Consider the following 19,706-nt stretch of genomic DNA (forward strand, 5'->3'; position numbering starts at 1 on the left):
GGTCCCAGGGTCCTGGGATCGAGTCCCGCATCGAGCCCTCCACTCGGTGGGAAGCCTGCTTCTCTCTCCCACTCCCCCTGCTTGTGTTCCCTCTCTCGCTGTGTCTCTCTCTCTGTCAAGTAAATAAAATCTTAAAAAAAAAATAAAAGTGCTTATGAGTAATGCGTGGAAAATTCTTTTTTAAAAGCTTCACTGGAGAAGTCTCAGAATTTGAAACTGCATGCTTTTGTGTTGCAGTGGTGGTATTGTTGTGATGACCTTCCAGTGAGAGTGGATGCTTGTAAGTCACTCATCTTGACCAGCTTTCAGTCAATCAACATTTACCGATGGCGTCTTAGAGATGACATATATGTCTCTGTGATGAATCTGCTTTGAAATATCTCTTGTCTTATGTGTTGGTTTTTGAACAAAGACACTTTTGACTCATCTATTAGCTTTTATTTTTTCCTTCAAAAAAATCTGGTTTTGAAGTTAGTTGGTAGTTTTGATTTTAGTGCTGTCTGATTACCCCACACCCCCATGTTCCCTTCTCTGGCGTGAAGTCTTGTACAAATGTAGCTTGAAGATTATGTTCTTGGCTGATTGACATATTCTGCCTGTTCTGACTTTAGAAGTGGGTGAGGATAGCTTGTGACTTAGGTTGTGTAACCAGGTGGTAACAGCGCAGTATTCTCAGATGGATCGTTAATGTATGGTATCTAATAAACCATCTGGTGCACATAACAGAGACAGTGATCAGCAGATTAATAAATTAGACCTCTATTCATGCTTAAATTATCAAAGCTAATCATTTAAATGAGATGTTCTATTTTAATGAACGTTTCTGGCACCATAGTTAATGACACTTGGAATTTTCACTAGAGCATTGAGCTCTTCCTTAGTGATTAGCTTTGATAGTATAATTATAAATAGAGCTCTAATTAACTTAGTTGTGACCTCTCCCCCAGTTACTTATTTATATGTATACTTTTGAGGTTTTGGCATTATATTTTGATATTTAGAAAGATATATATTAGCACTAGCCTTATTTGAAAATGATGCTCATATGTTTAGCAACATAACAGTTTCACAGCTTAGCATAAAGAATATTTATAAACACAAACGTATATAAAGTTGATACTGAACCTAGAAGTAAGGATCTCTGACAGAGTAAAATGAACCATTAAGCAATAAATAATGAAATTATTTTAGACCCAAGGACTCTAAAATGAAACCGGTGTTGGACATTGATTGGGCTACCGTCTAAAAGTAAAGGAACAATCTGATTGGCAGGAGATAGATGTAGAAGGAAGAGTCTCTTCATGAAAGAAACTGAAAACTGTGCAGAACAACAGGAAACAAAACGTAGTCAAGAAATAAGAAGGGGAGAAAAGTATGGTTTATATCTTTAATTAGCCCATAGAGCTGAAGTATAGGTGGAAATACAAAGGGCATTCTCTGTTGGAAAATTTTTTTTTTATTTCTAGAAATTTCCCTCTGGGGGGAAAAAAATTGAAATTTTAAACTCATTGCCCAGAGTGCATTTTATTGTAGTCAGTTAGCATGCTATATAGTTTTTGAATTTAAATAAATAGGCTTGTATGTGGTATCACATTTGAGTTATTTTAGCAGATAGAGCAAATTTTTGATGATTGTTAAAGTTGTTAATGGATTATGTTTGGACATTTTAATAAAAAAGAGTTAAGGGGCGCCTGGGTGACTCAGTCAGTTGTACGTCCAACTCTTGCTCTCAGCTCAGGTCTTGATCTCAGGGTTGTGAGTTCAAGCCCCACGTTGGGCTTCACGCTAGGCGTAGAGCCTACTTAAACAAAAAAAAGTTAAAATATATTCTCATTGAGAAAGACTGATTTATTGACGACTCTTAAAAAACAGAACTTTGAAAGTAGTTGAAGCCTGAAAACCATCTTTCTCACTCCTCCTCCTCTTTAAAGGAGCCTGAGGCACCAAGATGTTCAGGGACTTGCAGCTTAAGCAGTTTTACTACTTAAAGTGGATCTCAGACTCCGGACGCCCAGCCTCCTCTGTTTCACAGTGTTCTTCAGCTTTTTATGCCATGAGTAAGGTTTCTTCCTGGAAGATGAGAAGTGATTGCAATTACATGAAGTAGATGTGGGGGTGGGGGATACCAAATTATGTTCCTGGGACCAAAGAGTTAAATCTTCAGATGTATAAAGTTTTCCTTTTTGGTGGGGAGGCTGGGAGGAGGGATGGTTCATTTTAGAATTCTTGATTTTTTTTTTTTTTTTTAGAAGTCTTGATTCTTAAAAGCTATCTGGTTCCAGCTGCTAAATGTTTATCCAAATGATTAATTCAGAAAATTAAAAGGAATGTACTTCGCTCTTCAATGTTCTTTTTTTTTTAAGAGAGGGAGAGATGGTAGGGGGAGGGGCAGAGGAAGACAGAATCTTTTTTTTTTTTTTTTAGATTTTATTTATTTGAGAGCGAGTGAGCGAGCGGCAGGAGGAGGGAGAGGGACAGGTGGACTGCGCGCTGAGTGCAGAGCCCAACACGGAACTCCATCCCATGACCCTGAGATCATGACCTGAGCTGAAATCCAGAGTTGGATGCTTAAGCAACTGAGCCACCCGTGCGCCCCCACTTCTCAGTGTTCTTTAAATATAAAACAAATACCCTCTGGCATTACCTTGTGTTTTAAAGCTAGGAAGTTTATTTAATTATGATAACTATGATTCTTCAGAGAAAATGCAAATAGTTAATAAGTTAAAGGCAAACTTCTGTGTAATATTTATTTCCTACCCAAACTGACATTTTCTCATTGTAAGAGGCGTGGTCTGTAATGGATAACTCTACTGTTTCATATTCAAGAAGAGTAAACAAGAACCAGATAGATTCAAGGTAGCTCAAAATGTCACAGCAGCGAATCTGACATTTCTCTCTCAGATGTAATATTGCATTCATTCTAGTATCTCCTCTATTACCTTGTGTTTGGATGTAGCAAAATAAAATTGCTTGGTGGGAAGATACTATTTGCAAATTGTAAGCGCCTGTGAGTTGCTTCAGATGGTATTTTTCTTTATTTAGAACTAAATTGATTCTAATGCACTTTGCTACAAAGTCACATTCATTTCAGTATACTTTTCTTTTAAGAAAAACAGTAACAAAACCCAGAGACAACTGTACCATGGTTTTAGAAATCAAGATAAATTTCACTTCTATTGTTATGATTGAATCTTAAGAACCTAATGTTGACATTAAAGTTGTTTTTAAAGTTCTGCTTAGATAATGCATTTTATTTTAAAAATAATCCTTTAAAATGATATAAAAGAAATAATGGAGAGTATCATCGTTTTCTGGACAAAAGAATGACGGTGGCTTGGATTATATAGCAGTGGAAATGGTGAGACGTAAATAAAAGTCAAGATCTATTTGTGGTTAAAACCTACAGGAATTCCTGATGGGTTAGATATTATTTAAGATGAAATGAAATAAAATAACCTGTTTCTTATTTCTACTAGCCACATTTCAATTGCTCAGTAGCCACATGTGGCTAGGGGTCACCTTATTGAACAGTGAAGGTACAGAACATCTCCATCATCACAGAAAGGTCTTTCAGACAGCTCTAGAGAAAGACTCAGCCCTTCAGCTCTTTGAAATTGTCTTACATTATATTTTTGATAATGTTCTACCATCTCTTTTCTGTTTCTCTCTCTTTCTAAAGCATTTGTTAGACCTCCTGGATTCTCCGTATCTTTTTTGGTCCTGTCATATTTTGGTATCTTTGTATTTTTTCCTACTCTCTGAAAGATTTTTTTTTATTTTATCTACAAACCCTTCTATTGCATTTTATATTCGAGCCCACAAATGTTTTAATTTCCAGGAGTTCTTTATTCTCAAATTTTTCCGTTTTCATAACACCTTATTTTTGTTTTTATAAATGTAATGCCTTTTTCGAGGAAACTAGTTGAGGATTTGTTGTTGTCTTATTTTAGAATTTTAGTAAGAACTAATTATAATATTTTAAAAATACTTTTAAAACATCATTGTTACTTTTTTTCCTCTGGGCCTCCCTTTTCCTCTGTTTATCTATGACCATCTTTTATGCTGGAAACTCCCCTTAAATGTCTAGTAACCTTCAATTGTCTATGTCACTAAAGAGCAACTTGGGAGTTTTGTACATGTCTCAGGACTTACTGCCTGGCAGGCTTTTCCCTGGGGATCTTTTAATGCTTGAATTCCTCTGGTTGTTGGGGGGAATGCGGAGTGAGACCAGCTGTTCCCTGCACAGACTTTCATTTAAACCCTCACGTTTATCCCTCCACTTGTCATGGTAGCTGGTATTTCTGAGGCTTGAGTCTCTGGAATTTTGTAGGGCAGATTGGTTCCCATCTTAGTTTGTGGCTCTCTTTTCACAGACAGTATTCCTCCATTGTCTCCGTATATTCCAGAAATGTGTCCTTTACCTAGTGGCTGGTCATTTGGTCTTGACTGTTGTGGATCTTTTACATTCATTTATTATTATTTTAGTGGAGTCTTGGGCCAGTCTCTACCACTAACTGGGAATCCTGCCTTTTTAAAAAATACTGTTTTATAATTTGTCAAGTACTTTTCAATAGATGACATCACATGAACCCATAGACATTATTGTTGCAAACTGTAGTTTATCCATCACATTTTGCCTAGCTTGCTAATACTAATTGTTTTTAATCTAACAGGGATACTCCTCTCCTCCCTCCTTTCTAGTTTCTTTCTTTCTGGGTTGCTTTGTACCTCTCTACGAAACTATAGCACATTTGCTTTAAACATAAGATGATAACCTTATGAAGAGCTAAATTGAAGTAAGTTAGTAGAGCCCAAGAGTGCTTTGTAGTCACAAATTTCTTCCTCAAATCTTGAGAAAATTAAATAGAAAATATGGTATTCAACTTTCAGCATTTTAATTTTTTTGTTAAATATTTATTGACTGTCAAAGAAACTGAGTTTGTAGTTTAAAAACCTTCCCAAGGTTTTTTTTTTTTTTTTTTTTTTTTTAAAAACTTCCCAAGAAGAAATCTTCAGGCCTGGATAGCTCACTACTGAATTCCTTCAAACATGTTAAAAAAGAAATGCCACCAATTTACACAATCTCTTCCAGAGAATGGAAGAGAAGGGAACACTTTTCAGCTTACTGTATATGGTCAACATTACTTTGATACCAAAACTAGACAAAGACAGTACAAAAAAGGGAAACTGCAGACTGGTATTTGTGAACATTAATGCAAATATACTCAGCAAAACTTTAGCAAATTGAATTCAGCAATATATAAAAAAGAATAATACACTATGACCATGCCAGGTCTTACTCCTGCTCTGGGCCATGCGGCATGTGGCACCTACTTAACATGCACACCAGTGTGGAGGCCACAGAATGCAAAGCTGGTTTGGTATTTGAAAATAAATCAGTGTAATCCTCCATACTGTCTACAGTGAAAAATCACAAGATTGTATCGGGAGATATTACCCCCCCCAAAAAAACCCCACAAAGCCACATACATTTGATATAATACAATATCTGTGATGTATAAAAGCTCTTAGCAAACTAGAAATAGAAATTCCTCAACCTGTTAAAGAGCACCTATAAAAATCCCACAGCTACCATCATATTTAATGATAGAGACTGAATGCTTTCTCTCTAAGACTTAGGAACAAGGTAAAATGTCCACTCTAAACACTCCTATTCAACATTGTACTGGAAATCTTAGCCAAAGCAGTATGGTAAGAAAAAGAAATAGAAGACATGGGGATTGGAAAGGAAGACCTAAAACTTTCCCTATTCAAAGATGACATGATTATCAATGTAGGAAAGCCCAAGGAATCTATCCAGAAAACAAACCAACAAAAATCCCATGACCTAATAGGACTATAGCAAGGTTTCAGGATATAAGATCAACACACACAAATCAATCTCATTCTATATACTAGCGATGTATAATTGGAAACCAAAATGTACAAGTCAGTACCATTTAAAATAGCTCAGGGGCGCCTGGGTGGCTCAGATGGTTAAGTGTCTGCCTTCGGCTCAGGTCATGATCCCAGGGTCCTGGGATCGAGCCCCACATCAGGCTCCTGGCTCAGCGGGGAGCCTGCTTCTCCCTCTCTGTCTGCCTCTCCCCCTGCTCATGCTCTCTCTTTCTGTCTGTATCTCTGTGTCTCAAATGAATAAATAAAATCTTTAAAAAAAATAAAAAAATAATAAAATAGCTCAGAGAAAAATGAAATACTTAGGTATAAATCTAACAAAAACTGTACAGATCTGATGCTGAAAACTTTAGAACTGCTAAAATGTAGTTTATTTGGTATATGAACCATTTTTTTTTTCTTTAGTTATCATCAAGATTTCTCTGCCTTTATTCAAATTCCTTTGAGAACAGATTCCAAACTAGCAAATCATATTTTCATGCATTACCTTCATCTTTGTTGTATGAAATAGATGTACCCGTAGACTTTTTAAAAACAATTTCAAGTTTTGGTTCCTTTTCTGACAAAGGATCAATCATATTTATGATGTGATTTGAAATTGAATTGCATATTTCTTTTTTTTTTTTTTTTAAGATTTTATTTATTTTTCAACAGAGAGAGACAGCAAGAGAGGGAACACAAGCAGGGGGAGTGGGAGAGGGAGAAGCAGGCTTCCCGCGGAGCAGGGAGCCCGATGTGGGACTCGATCCCAGGACCCTGGGATCATGACCCGAGCCGAAGGCAGACGCTTAACAACTGAGCTACCCAGGCACCCTGAATTTCGTATTTCATCTGCACATTCATCCTTTTCAATAGCAGCTTAGGAACTATTAACAATAAATATGTTACACACTACTTCCACAGTTCCTGCTATGCATGTCAACTGTGTGATTTTTTTTTTTTTTTGGATTTCAGTTGAATGACACAAATGATATACATTTTCTAAAAAGCTTAATTGAATATTGTCTCCTTTCATATCAGCTTTCTGTTGCTTTCTGATTTTTAGTTTTCCTCATTTAAGCTTTGTGGTTTATATATCTATTCATTGTAAAAAGGTATTTGTTTATACTACCAGCATATGTATGCATAGTATTTAATGAAAAAAGGCTTATAAAGCTAATGCCTGAAATTTATATGAGTATATTTAGTGTTCTGTATCACCAGGGGATTTGATTATCATAACCTGTTCTTTCTGAGGCCTTAACAGATGTTAGTTTTGTATTTTCATATTCACATGTAAAGATTTTAGAATGTGATTCCCTGCAGATTGTGACTGGGCTTATTACTAAACACTCAGGGCATGGTAATAAAAAGAAACACTTCATTTTGATTCTAGGAGCTGATGATCTTCATAACAAACCTTGATAAAAAAGACACACTGCACAAGCTATTGTCGTTAGTCATTCAGGGATTGCCTAGCCCTAGAGAACATGAAGCAGTTTAGGAGGGTTGGTTATTCTACTGAACACCATAATTTAATGACCTAGACAATGAAATTTCAAATGTGCTGATTAAATTCATAGTTGACAGTTATATTCTAGAAAACCAGAATCAGATTCAGAATGATCTTGATCATTGAAAACATTCTTTTAAAGCAGAGCAAAATTAAAGGTGAATTTCGATATTATACTTAGAGACAGAAGAGCAATAAAAATATATGAAAAAAGAACTAGCCAGATGGAAGTATTATCTCTTGCCTTCCTCATCCAGTAACTAAAAGTTTGGAAATGAAGAAATGACCTAGACACTCATCATTTAATAGTGAGAAAATTGCTTTCCTCCTATCCTTTCCTGCCTTTCTGAACAAGGACAGGCAGTCCAGGCCCATTCCCTCCCCTGCTTTATATCCTAGTGGTTCATTTGGGAAGACTTTACCCTCACAGTGCTTATATCCACAATTTCTTCTGTTCAGTTGGCCTGAGAACATCGGTTTGTGTTGTTTTATATTCCCAACAAACATCCTGCTATTACTGTCTCTGTCTCTTCTTTGTAATCTAATCTCCATTTCCAGATTTCCAATTATTGCTAACAGCAATGGCAAAAGAAAGATTCCTCAGAATCATAATGATCACAAACTGAATAGTAAATCTGTTATTATTGGGGAGGAGGGAGAGGGGTGCAATAAAAGGTCAGTCTCATTCCATCATTTAAGATATACTTGGAATCTTATCTTTATATGTTGTATTAAAACACTTGCATGACAGCAAACCCTTCCTATGTGCCAGGAACAGTTCTTAATGCTGTACATGCTGAACTCATTTAATTCTTACCACAGTCCTGAGAGGTAGGTCCTGTGGGTCATGAAGCTGCGTTTACAGACAAAGCTCCCGAGAGGTTAGGTCAGTTGCCCAGGTGATAGTCTGGCTCTAGACTGAGACTGTACACCTAACTGCTACTCATACTGCCTTGCCACCAAAATGGAGGCTGGGTATCGGTCACAGTAGTTAGGCAGGAAGAAATCCGAGAGTATGGGAGAAACGGTAAAAAAATCTTTTTTTTAAAAAAAATATTTTATTGTTATGTTAATCCCCATACATTACATCATTAGTTTTAGATGTAGTGTTCCATGATTCATTGTTTGTGCATAACACCCAGTGCTCCATGCAGAACGTGCCCTCCTCAATACCCATCACCAGGCTAACCCATCCTCCCACCCCCCTCCCCTCTAGAACCCTCAGTTTGTTTTTCAGAGTCCATCGTCTCTCATGGTTTGTCTCCCCCTTCGATTTCCCCCCCTTCATTCTTCCCCTCCTGCTACCTTCTTTTTTTTTTTCTTAACACATATTGCATTATTTGTTTCAGAGGTACAGATCTGAGATTCAACAGTCTTGCACAATTCACAGCGCTTACCAGAGCACATACCCTCCCCAGTGTCTATCACCCAGTCACCCCATCCCTCCCACCCCACCCCCCACTCTAGCAACCCTCAGTTTGTTTCCTGAGATTAAGAATTCCTCATATCAGTGAGGTCATGTGATACATGTCTTTCTCTGTTTGACTTATTTCGCTCAGCATAATACCCTCCAGTTCCATCCACATCGTTGCAAATGGCAAGATCTCATTCCTTTTGATGGCTGCATAATATTCCATTGTGTATATATACCACATCTTCTTTATCCATTCATCTGTCGATGGACATCTTGGCTCTTTCCACAGTTTGGCTATTGTGGACATTGCTGCTATAAACATCGGGGTGCATGTACCCTTTCGGATCCCTACTTTTGTATCTTTGGGGTAAATACCCAGTAGTGCAATTGCTGGATCATACGGTAGCTCTATTTTCAACTTTTTGAGGAACCTCCATACTGTTTTCCAGAGTGGCTGCACCAGCTTGCATTCCCACCAACAGTGTAGGAGGGTTCCCCTTTCTCCGCATCCCCGCCAACATCTGTCATTTCCTGACTTGTTAATTTTAGCCATTCTGACTGGTGTGAGGTGGTATCTCATTGAGGTTTTGATTTGGATTTCCCTGATGCCGAGCGATATTGAGCTCTTTTTCATGTGTCTGTTGGCCATTTGGATGTCTTCTTTGGAAAAATGTCTGTTCATGTCTTCTGCCCATTTCTTGATTGGATTCTTTGTTCTTTAGGTGTTGAGTTTGATGAGTTCTTTATAGATTTTGGATACTAGCCCTTTATCTGATATGTCATTTGCAAATATCTTCTCCCATTCTGTCGGTTGTCTTTTGGTTTTGTTGACTGTTTCCTTTGCTTTGCAAAAGCTTTTTATCTTGATGAAGTCCCAATAGTTCATTTTTGCCCTTGCTTCCCTTGCCTTTGGCGATGAGAAACGGTAAAAAATCTTGAAATGGCTGGCTGATGGCTTTTGTTGAGAGGGTTAGAGGGATCTGGGGTGTGCAGTTTAGGGAGGAAAAAATACAAGGAGTAAGTTAGTTGGGTTTCAAATGTATAAAGGATGTGTTTTTGAGAGAGAGAGAGCGAGAGCACAAGAGCATAAGTGGGGGGAAAAGGGAAAGAGATTCTCTCCTCCCTGTGTGGGGCTTGATCTCACAACCCTGAGATCATGACCTGAGCTGAAACCAAGAGTCGGATGCTTAACTAACTGAACTACCCAGGCACCCTAAAGGATTTTTTTAAAAGATTATATTTATTTACTTGAGAGAGTGCACACATATGAGCAGGAGGGAGGGGCAGAGGGAGAGGGAGAAGCAGGGAGCCCGATATGGGACTCGATCCCAGGACCCTGAGATCGTGACCTGAGCTGAAGGCAGATGCTTAACTGACTGAGCCACCCAGGTGCCCCTAAAGGTTTTTTTTTTTTTTTTTTTTTGAAGAAAATAATGTTCCGTGTCAGTTGAAGACTATGTGAAAGGATGCGCAGGTAAAGAGCACTTCATGTTGGGCCAGAAGAGTCATGTCTTGCCATCAAGTCTAAGGAATAATAAATTGGGAGGCTGTGAATATTCAGCACAAGGGAGAAGTCTAGAATGAGTTACTGTTCAAGGTGGCTGTGGGTCCGTTGACTGTGACTGTAATTTCCCCCATTTAATTTTGAGCAGATATGTTTCTTCATTCTCAGTCTAATGTTCCCTAAGATGGCAATAGAGTTTTAGAACCAAAGACAGGTAGTTCAGCTCCGTATCTTACAGACAAGAAAACAGAATCAGAAATGAGACGTGTGTTGTCATAGGACTGCCTGCTAAGGGCCAGAACGGTGTCCAGAGCTCAGGCTGCTTTTCAGGGCCGGGTGGTGGGGAGGGGTCATAGTCCCAGAGGAGAGTATTTTGAGAATTGCTGTTTAATACAGTAAGATTGCTGTGTACCGAAGGGTGTGAGGGGGTGTAAGTTTCATTGATTTATGAAATGTCCTTTTTCTTTGTGTAGTATGAACCCAGAGGACCTGGTCGGCCCTTGTACCAAAGAAGAATCTCATCTAGCTCAGTCCAGCCTTGTTCTGAAGAAGTAAGCACTCCTCAAGACAGTCTTGCTCAGTGTAAAGAGCTTCAGGACCATAATAACCAATCTTCTTTCAACTTTTCATCCCCGGAGTCCTGGGTAAACACCACCTCATCTACCCCCTATCAGAACATTCCGTGTAATGGATCCAGCAGGACAGCTCAGCCCAGAGAGTTGATAGGTAAGACAGAGTTGGTGGGTTGTTAAAACTGCAATTTTAACTACTCAGCTCCTGGATATTGGAGTTTTTCTTCTCCTCCCCCAGCCCATTTACATTATTGTCTTGGAATAATATTTAATGCTCATAGCTCATAGGTGTGTCTCAGGCATACAATGTTAATTGGGACTATATTGAGTCCATATTTAGGGTCTGGAAGGGAAGTAGATCTGTCTCTGGGAGCTCATCACTTTGATCATTTTGACCTGTGAATGAATGAAAGAAGCAATGGAATTTAAAGTGTATTTCTAAATAGAATCACCTTTGCTTGGGAGAAGTTTGTTTTCTGGCTTTTTATTATTTTATTCATTCATTCATTCATTCATTCAGGATTAGGGGTGGGAGGAATTGGTTGGGTCAGTTTTCAAGGTTTTATTGTCAATAAAGTCGTTTGCTACACAATAGAGTTTGGCCAGGAGAGAAACTAATAAAGTCCAACATTTTGAGATTTAGAAACCTTGTGTTTATTCCTTGTATTCTAATGAACTGAGAAATCCAAAGCTAAAGAGAAAAAAAAAAAAGGCATAGGAAGGCATTGGAATGGCCCTATACTGTATTGTTCAGTGGAAGTTTAAAGTCTTTAGCCTTAAACTTTTATCTTTCCTCCCTTTCCTCTTTTTTTTATATTAAATGTAAGGAAACAAATGATACTATTTGAGTTCTCCAACCTGTAGCCTTCTCTTTGTGGGCTGTAGACGTTGATCTTTGTGAACAAGCCTGTGATCTTTGTTGGATGAATTTCTGCCCTGGTGGCATCAGCCTTTGTATTTGAATTTAATTTTGTTCATCTTTAGAATGTGAATCTATTGTTTCTGTAACTGGCCCATTTTTGAGTATGTGCCATATAAGCATATTTTTAGAACAATAGACATAATAGGACAAAAGCATTAGAAAGATCTTGGTTTTGTTTCCTGGCAAGAGACATTGTCATTTTAATTTTTAAACATTCATTAATACCTACAATGTATAAGGTGCTGTATTTTTCCTGGGGTTGCTTTGTCATTTTAAACGTCTGACATATATACACTCATGTTATCATACCTGACTTTCTTGAGAAACATCTCAATTACAAATCAGTGATAAGGATTTGTTAATTTTTAGTTGTTTTGTTTATTATCATTTATTTATTTTTTATTATAATTTTTTTATTTTTAAATTTATTTTTACTTAAAAATTTTTTTAATTTAAATTCATTTAGTTAATATATATTGTATTATTAGTTTCAGGGGTAGAATTCAGTGATTCATCAGTTGCATAGAACACCCAATGCTCATTACATCACATGCCCTCCTTTATACCCATCACCCAGTCACCCCATCCCCCCACCCACCTCCCCTCTAGCAACCCTCAATTTATTTCCTAGAGTTAAGAGTCTCTTATGGTTTGCCTCCCTCTCTGTTTTTCTCTTATTTATTTTTCCTTCCCTTCCCCTGTGTTCATCTGTTTTGTTTCTTAAATTCCACATGCGTGAGATCTTATGATATTTGTCTTTCTCTGACTGACTTATTTCACTTAGCATAATACACTGTAGTTCTATCCATGTCGTTGCAAACAGCAAGATTTCATTCTTTTTGATGGCTGAGTCATTATTATAATTTATTTTAAAAACAACATTCTTTCTCTCTTTTTTTTTCCTCCCACCTTAAATTTTAGGATAACTTTTAGCCCAAATCAGTAAAAACCTGACTTGAACTGATAAGGTAGAAAGTTTCTAAATAACTGTCCAAAGCACATGTCATTTTATGGTATCCTTTCCACAAATATACAGTTGTTATTTTGTCATTACTAGCAGACAAATTGTAGTATTCTTTAGTTGAAAGTAACAGTTAAATGTTAAAAAAATGAACTCAAGACCATGAGTATACTGAAGCACAACTTCCTGTCCATCAGTATTTATTTATTTATTCATTTTTAGAGAAATGCAGCCATTGCCAGTGGTGAATCAGAAAGAAAACAGTCACCACATGGGAAACTTCTTTCTGAAGTTTGAGACTTCTTGAGTTAAAGAAAACTGCTTATATCGTATTGGTTTGGAATTTAAAAGTGGTCATTGTGTCTGATGCCGTATTTTCTCCACAATTGAAAGCCTGAGAGCAGAGAATTGTCTTTGACCTTTTTGAACTTTGGATTTCCTGTTTTGTCACTGATCACACTTCAAGCTCTTGGTGAATGTCTGCTGAGTAAGAAGATAATGCAAATAGGTCCTGTACGCTTGAGGGGTGGGTGGGCGGTCTGGTCACACTGCCCAGCCTTTACACCTGGTGATGCCCACCGGGGGACAATGGGTACTTTATCAGACATTCTCTAGTAATGTACGGATGAAAATTTAAGATTAGATAGAGATATGCACTTTGAAAAATATCACTGGGTATCAGATTAGTAATAGTTTTTTTTTTTTTTTTTTTTTAAAGATTTTATTTATTTATTTGAGAGAGAGAATGAGGTAGAGAGAGCATGAGAGGGAGGAGGGTCAGAGGGAGAAGCAGGCTCCCTGTTCAGCAGGGAGCCCGATGCGGGACTCGATCCCGGGACTTCAGGATTATGACCTGAGCCGAAGGCAGTCACTTAACCAACTGAGCCACCCAGGCGCCCCCAGATTAGTAATAGTTTTAAAGGATAGTTTCTCTTATCTAGAGAATATGTGGTAAGTCACATTAATAGAGATCTCGAATTTGTGGTTCAGTAAGAATGTAGGCATTAGGTTAAACTGCCTCTGGAGTTATTTTGTAAGTACTGATTATTTAGTTGAAAATAGTTTAAACTCTAATTATATTGTCATGAAAACGAGAGCATGGTTAAATAATAAATCTTAGTAAAGTAAATAAAAACAGTAAGTTTTTGAACCAGCAATAAAATATTTATGTGTTATATTAGGTAGTACAGGCCACTGTTACATATTGAAATGTCTGGCATGTTCGTTTTTTATGTTTCAAGTTTTTACTTAAATTCTAGTTAATTAACATATAGTGTAATACTCATTTCAGGAGTAGAATTCAGTGATTCATCATGAAATGTTTGTTAAACTAATGCTCTTAAAAATAATTGTTTTGCAAAATCAGTGACATCTGGCTGGACAAGAGAAAAATGTTCCAAAAATATGTTACGTGGTTTAAACTAAAATTTTTTTTAAGATGTTATTTATTTGAGAGAGGGGGTGGGGGGTGAGAGAGAGCATGAGCGGTGGAGGGAGAGGGAGAAGTTGACTCCCCTGCTGAGCAGGGAACCTGATGTGGGGCTCGATCCCAGGACCCTGAGATCATGACTTGGGCCGAAGGCAGATGCTTAACTGACTGAGCCACCCAGGTGTCCCTAAAGTAATTCTGAACAGTTTTATGAATTAAAAAAAAAAAAGGGCGCCTGGGTGGCTCAGTTGGTTAATAAGCGACTGCCTTCGGCTCAGGTCATGATCCTGGAGTCCCGGGATCGAGTCCCACATCAGGCTCCCTGCTCAGCGGGGAGTCTGCTTCTCCCTCTGACTCTCCTCCCTCTCATGCTCTCTGTCTCTCAGTCTCTCTCTCTCAAATAAATAAATAAAATCTTTAAAAAAATAAAATAAAATAAAATAAAAAGATTTTATTTATTTATTTTTAGAGAGAGAGAGAGCGCGCATAAGCTCATGAGGAGGGGGAGGGGCAGAGGGAAAGGGAGAGAGAGAATCTCGAGCAGACTCGAGCTGAGCACAGAGCCCAATGTGGAGCTTGATCCCACGACTCTGAGATCATGACCTGAGCTGAAATCAAGGGTCAGATGCTTAACCGATTGAGCTCCTCAGGTGCCTCTGAACAATTTTATGAATTTTTAAAGTTTTAAAATAGTACTGCGAAAATAGCATATTAAATCAATGAAATGCGAAGACTAAAAAATGAAATATTTTCACTTTAACATCCCAATACACAAATAGATAATAAACATAGGAAAAAAAATCATAAACACCAGTAATCAAAAGACATGCAAATTAGAGCTACAACAAGGTATTTATTTATCAGATAGACTAAGGCTAAACAAGTAACACCAGTCTCGTGACTGGGTAGGGAAATGAGCAGGCATTGTTGGCGGAGTGTGTATAGGCAGTATGTGTCTGCAGGGGAGTTTGGCTGTAGTTACCGAAAGCTTTAATTGTGTGTATACCTCAGGACTCAGGCATTATACTTTCAGTGTTGATCGTAAGGAAGTAGTCGTGAATATTTGTCTGTAATAAATATTTGTCTATAATAACATTTATCACAGTATTTAAGGTGAAAAATTGACTATAATCCAAATTTCTAAAAATGAGAGGTTACTTAAATAACTTATGAAGTATCGGTGGTATATGATGTCTTTAGGAAGAAGCACACCAACAAGTTAAGGCTTATCTGTGGTATATGGGAATGTGGCCTTTTTCTTTTTTTTTTTTTGTTTTTGTTTTTTGTTTTTTGTTGGGTTTATTTGTTCTGTTTATTTATTTGACAGAGAGAGAGACAGCGAGAGAGGGAACATAAGCAGGGGGAGTGGGAGAGGGAGAAGCAGGCTTCCTGCGGAGCAGTGTTCCCGATGCGGGGCTCGATCCCAGGACCCTGGGATCATGACCTGAGCCCAAGGCAGAGGCTTAACGACTAAGCTGCCCAGGCGCCCCCTCTTTGGCTTTTTCTGTAATTTCCAAATTAACCTCAATGAATATGTATTATGATTATAATCCAATACAATATTAGTGAAGGGTAGTAGAATTTGCCACCCTCAAATAGGCTTTTTTGGCATAAAGATTATTTTAGGCTGATTATTTTTAAGAAACTATAGACACAGAAGCTCTAAAAACTGGGTGAGAGTTACCCTTTTGTAAGAGAGATTTACATTTACAAGGGAAATCTCTATTTTTAAGAGTATCTCCCTCTCTGTACCAGGAAGAGAAGGATGATTCTAAATTTCTGGAAACTATCCATGGAGAAGACAACAGTTTACCTTAAGTTAACTTAACCCTGCATAAGAACCTTACCCTTGTTCACTGTGCTTTTCCTGGTAACCTTGCATAACTGCCCTCTACCCCCAACGTCTTCTTTTGCCTTTAGCTGGAGATGTTATTTTAGTTGCTGGCTTGGGCCATTTTGGGGAGTTATTCAGGTTTCCTGGATCTCCCTCATGTATACAGAAAGTATGCATGTTTATTAAACTTTTGTTGTTTTTCTCTTGTTAATCTGTCTTACTATGGGGGGGGGTGTCTCAGCCAAGAACCTACAAGAGTAGAGGGAAAATTATTTTTCCTCCCCCCACTTTAGTTAAACATTGAAAAGATTGAAAAAAAACAGTGTTTGAAAACAAGTCATGGTTTAGTGGACAATAAAATTAGGAAGAGTGGAGTTGAATCTTAAAGGATGTTAAGAATCAGGCAAATTACATACAGGAAATGTGAAGAAAAATTTATAGCCGTTTTTCCTCCACCATATTCTTTGTTTACTTACGTATTACAAGAAAAGGAAGCATTTTTAAGAAATGGAATCTAATGTTACTATTACTTAGGTTAATCATAAGATCTGTTTGACCAGAGTCTGCATATACAGCTCCTTTCTATTTAAAAAAGAACATGTATGTTCCCACTTTCAAAGTTGAGCAGTTAATATAATAAACATCACAGTGTACGCATATCAAATTAGTTTTTTGAAGCAAACCTTCGTCTTTGACCTTTAGTTTTATATGTTAGCTATTCCAGTTTACATAGTTAATTCTTTTGCAAGTGTTATTAATGAGATTGAGACATTTGATTAGATGTGTTGTGATTTCTTTTTTTTTTTTTAAGATTTTATTTATTTATTTGACAGAGAGAGAAATGGTGAGAGCAGGAACCCAAGCAGGGGGAGTGAGAGAGGGAGAAGCAGGCTCCGCGCTGAGCAGGGAGCCCGATGCGGGGCTCGATCCCAGGACCCTGGGATCATGACCCGAGCCGAAGGCAGATGCTCAACGACTGAGCCACCCAGGCGCCCCTAGATGTGTTGTGATTTCAACATTCTGTGGCAGAAGTGGTCTGTCCTCGTGGCTGTACTATCACTGAGTTCCCGGAGATGGGAACCAGTTGTGATACCCTAAGCTGACCGGATGGACGAATGTTGCTGGGCGTGCCCTTAAATCTGTATTACTGTTCTCTGCTTTTAGTTCCACCCAAGACCGTCAAAGCCCCTGAGGATCAGCTGAAGTCTGAGAACCTCGAGGTGTCCAGTTCCTTCAACTATAATGTGCTGCAGCACCTCGGCCAGTTCCCCCCTCTCATGCCCAACAAGCAGATGGTGGAGTCGGCCAACAGCAGTAGCCAGCAGGGCTCTGGGGGCAGCAAGCCCACCATGTCCTATGCCAGCGCTTTACGGGCCCCTCCCAAGCCCAGGCCCCAGCCTGAGCAGGCCAAGAAGAGCAGCGACCCCCTGTCTCTATTCCAGGAACTTAGCCTGGGGAGCTCATCAGGCAGCAATGGCTTTTACTCCTATTTTAAATAATCACTTTTTTTTTTCCCTCAAGGGAGAATGTTTTAATTTCTGTTTGTATCAGTAGAATTAAGATAGTTGGACTTCATCTATAGATGCACAGTTCTCTTTGTTTTAATATTAAATACGTTTCACTTAATTGCTTTGCTGCTAGACTTGCAACTAATTTTTTTAAAAGTATATTCCATTATTTTGCATTTTTGACGTGAGTCTTTTGACAGCTTTTATGTAGAATAAAAAATATTTTTAAATTTGTGTATTGTTACATATGTTTGCATCAAGCTAGCAGCTAAGAGGTTAATTGTGCAACTATAAAAAAAAAGAAAAAAAACTTTGTCTAAAATGTATTTAAAAAGAAAAAAAATTGTAAGTAGCATTTACATTTATTCAATAATATTACCATATGCTGGGTTTCTGTACCAGAAATGGCCAGTTGATGTACAAATGTATGTTATTTTTGCTTAAATTCATTTAAAATTTTTTAAAATAAAGGGGCAGCATCTTCTAAATACTTTAAGTTTTATCAGCTTTTTTTTTTGTGACAAGATGCTGCATTCTAAAACTTTTATAGTTTTAGACTATGTATGATGTGCTGTTGTAATCTCCATCCACTGTAGGATAGAGTTAAAGGCATTCTTTGCAGGTGTATTTTGTATGCCACTGTTTTTTGTAACATGAAAAAACATTGGCATATTTAGTTATTTTTTGGACAAGCTATACTTCAAGCTTGTTTTTAACGTTAATTTGATAGTGTGTGTGTGTTTTTTTTTAAACAAATCATGAAGCTGAAAAATTTTTAGGATTGTTGGTGCTTAGTAGACTTGATAACTATTTTAAAAATGCGTGAATTTAGTAAAATCCTTTTTTTCTCACTATGCATGTGTAAATGTTTGTAATCTGGCTTTCCCCTCCCCCCTCCAGTGGTATAAAGAATTGTGCCGCTTTAAGGTTTGTTTTTTTTTTTCCCCCCTCCAGTAAAAATTTTGGTACCTTATTTGATGTTTACATTAAAATGTGACATTATATATGGCAATTCAAATATTTTGCTAACTGTTTTGTTTGAGGAACATCATTAAAAAGAAATATAATGTTTGTCCAAGATGTATCAAAATTCATCAAAATCTGGGGCAAAAAACTACCCTTGTTTTTCATGTCTTTTGATTCTTATAAAAATAACCCCACTGAACTTGTATAAAAATATAAAATTTAAATAGCTATCTTAAATATTCTACAGTCTAAAAATTGTTTTGAATGAACTTTGGTAAAATCCAAAGGAAAACATTTACCCTCTTAAAACTTGTAGTCTTGTAACACATTTGAAAGAATGCATGTCCTTATTGTTTTCCTGATTTGGTAGTACTACTTTTATACTTCAGAGATATCTTGAAACTACAGTATAACTTTTTTTTTTTTTAATAAGATAAGGTTGGAAAACATTGCTAATGAACCAATGGATCCTGATGATCCATTCAAAAATAGTTTTTTGGAGCACTGCTTTTGAATAGGCCATCCTGTATTCACAGTACATTTTTTAAATGGGGTTGCAAAGTAGCAGGAGTAAAGAAAACTCCTTACATCTCTTCTGTGACTGGAGTTTAGTTGCTGTGGGCAGGCTACAACCCCGCCCCCCGCCCCCGTCATCCTCAGACAATTTAGGAGAAGAGAATGCCTTTAGTTCAAGGTTAGCGAGCCTGCAGGACAAAGAAGGAGTGCCTCTATTCTTCCGTTCTGTCTTTCTGCGCAGAGTGGGTGCCCGTCATTTGCCTGTGGCTTTCTGTTAGGGGCCGTGAGTCTCCATGTGAGGCAGCAGATGGAGACCTGTCGACTGCAGACGTGTTAATGGTTAGTATAAATCACAGTTGGAAAACAGAGCCGGCAAGTTCCAGCACCACGTTTTCTCTGTATGATGTCAGGCCGACACATTTAACTAGGTCAGATTTTGCTCAACATAACTTTAGTCACAAGAAAAGAAAATTTTTTGCCACATAGCTATATGTATTTCCGACTCTATGACGAAACTCAAGGCAGAGCCCAAATGAAAATTAGATCTCTCTGATGTGAGGATGTCTGTGAAAAATAGTCTCTTCAGCAGTGATGATTCTCCTCCCCCACAACACACATGTTTAAGAGCTTTTGAGACTAGGAAGACAGAACTGGCTTGTCAGGGCTTTCAGT

The 19,706-nt window shown here is 37.7% G+C and overlaps 1 protein-coding gene across 4 annotated transcripts in view; it reads left to right on the forward strand.

The window, feature by feature from the left end:
* Nucleotides 1–18,570, forward strand: part of HELZ (helicase with zinc finger) — a 160,346-nt gene extending 141,776 nt beyond the window's left edge. For all 4 annotated transcript variants that reach the window (XM_078065955.1, XM_078065954.1, XM_078065957.1 and 1 more), the window contains 2 exons: nucleotides 10,800–11,052; nucleotides 17,209–18,570. In XM_078065955.1, the coding sequence (XP_077922081.1) occupies nucleotides 10,800–11,052; nucleotides 17,209–17,543 (588 nt within the window). In that variant the 3' untranslated portion in view covers nucleotides 17,544–18,570. The remainder of the gene's footprint in view (nucleotides 1–10,799; nucleotides 11,053–17,208) is intronic.
* The last annotated feature ends 1,136 nt before the right edge of the window (nucleotides 18,571–19,706 follow it).

The sequence above is a fragment of the Halichoerus grypus genome, chromosome 2 (assembly GCF_964656455.1).
Source record: "Halichoerus grypus chromosome 2, mHalGry1.hap1.1, whole genome shotgun sequence".
In the NCBI taxonomy this organism is placed as follows: Eukaryota; Metazoa; Chordata; class Mammalia; order Carnivora; family Phocidae; genus Halichoerus; species Halichoerus grypus.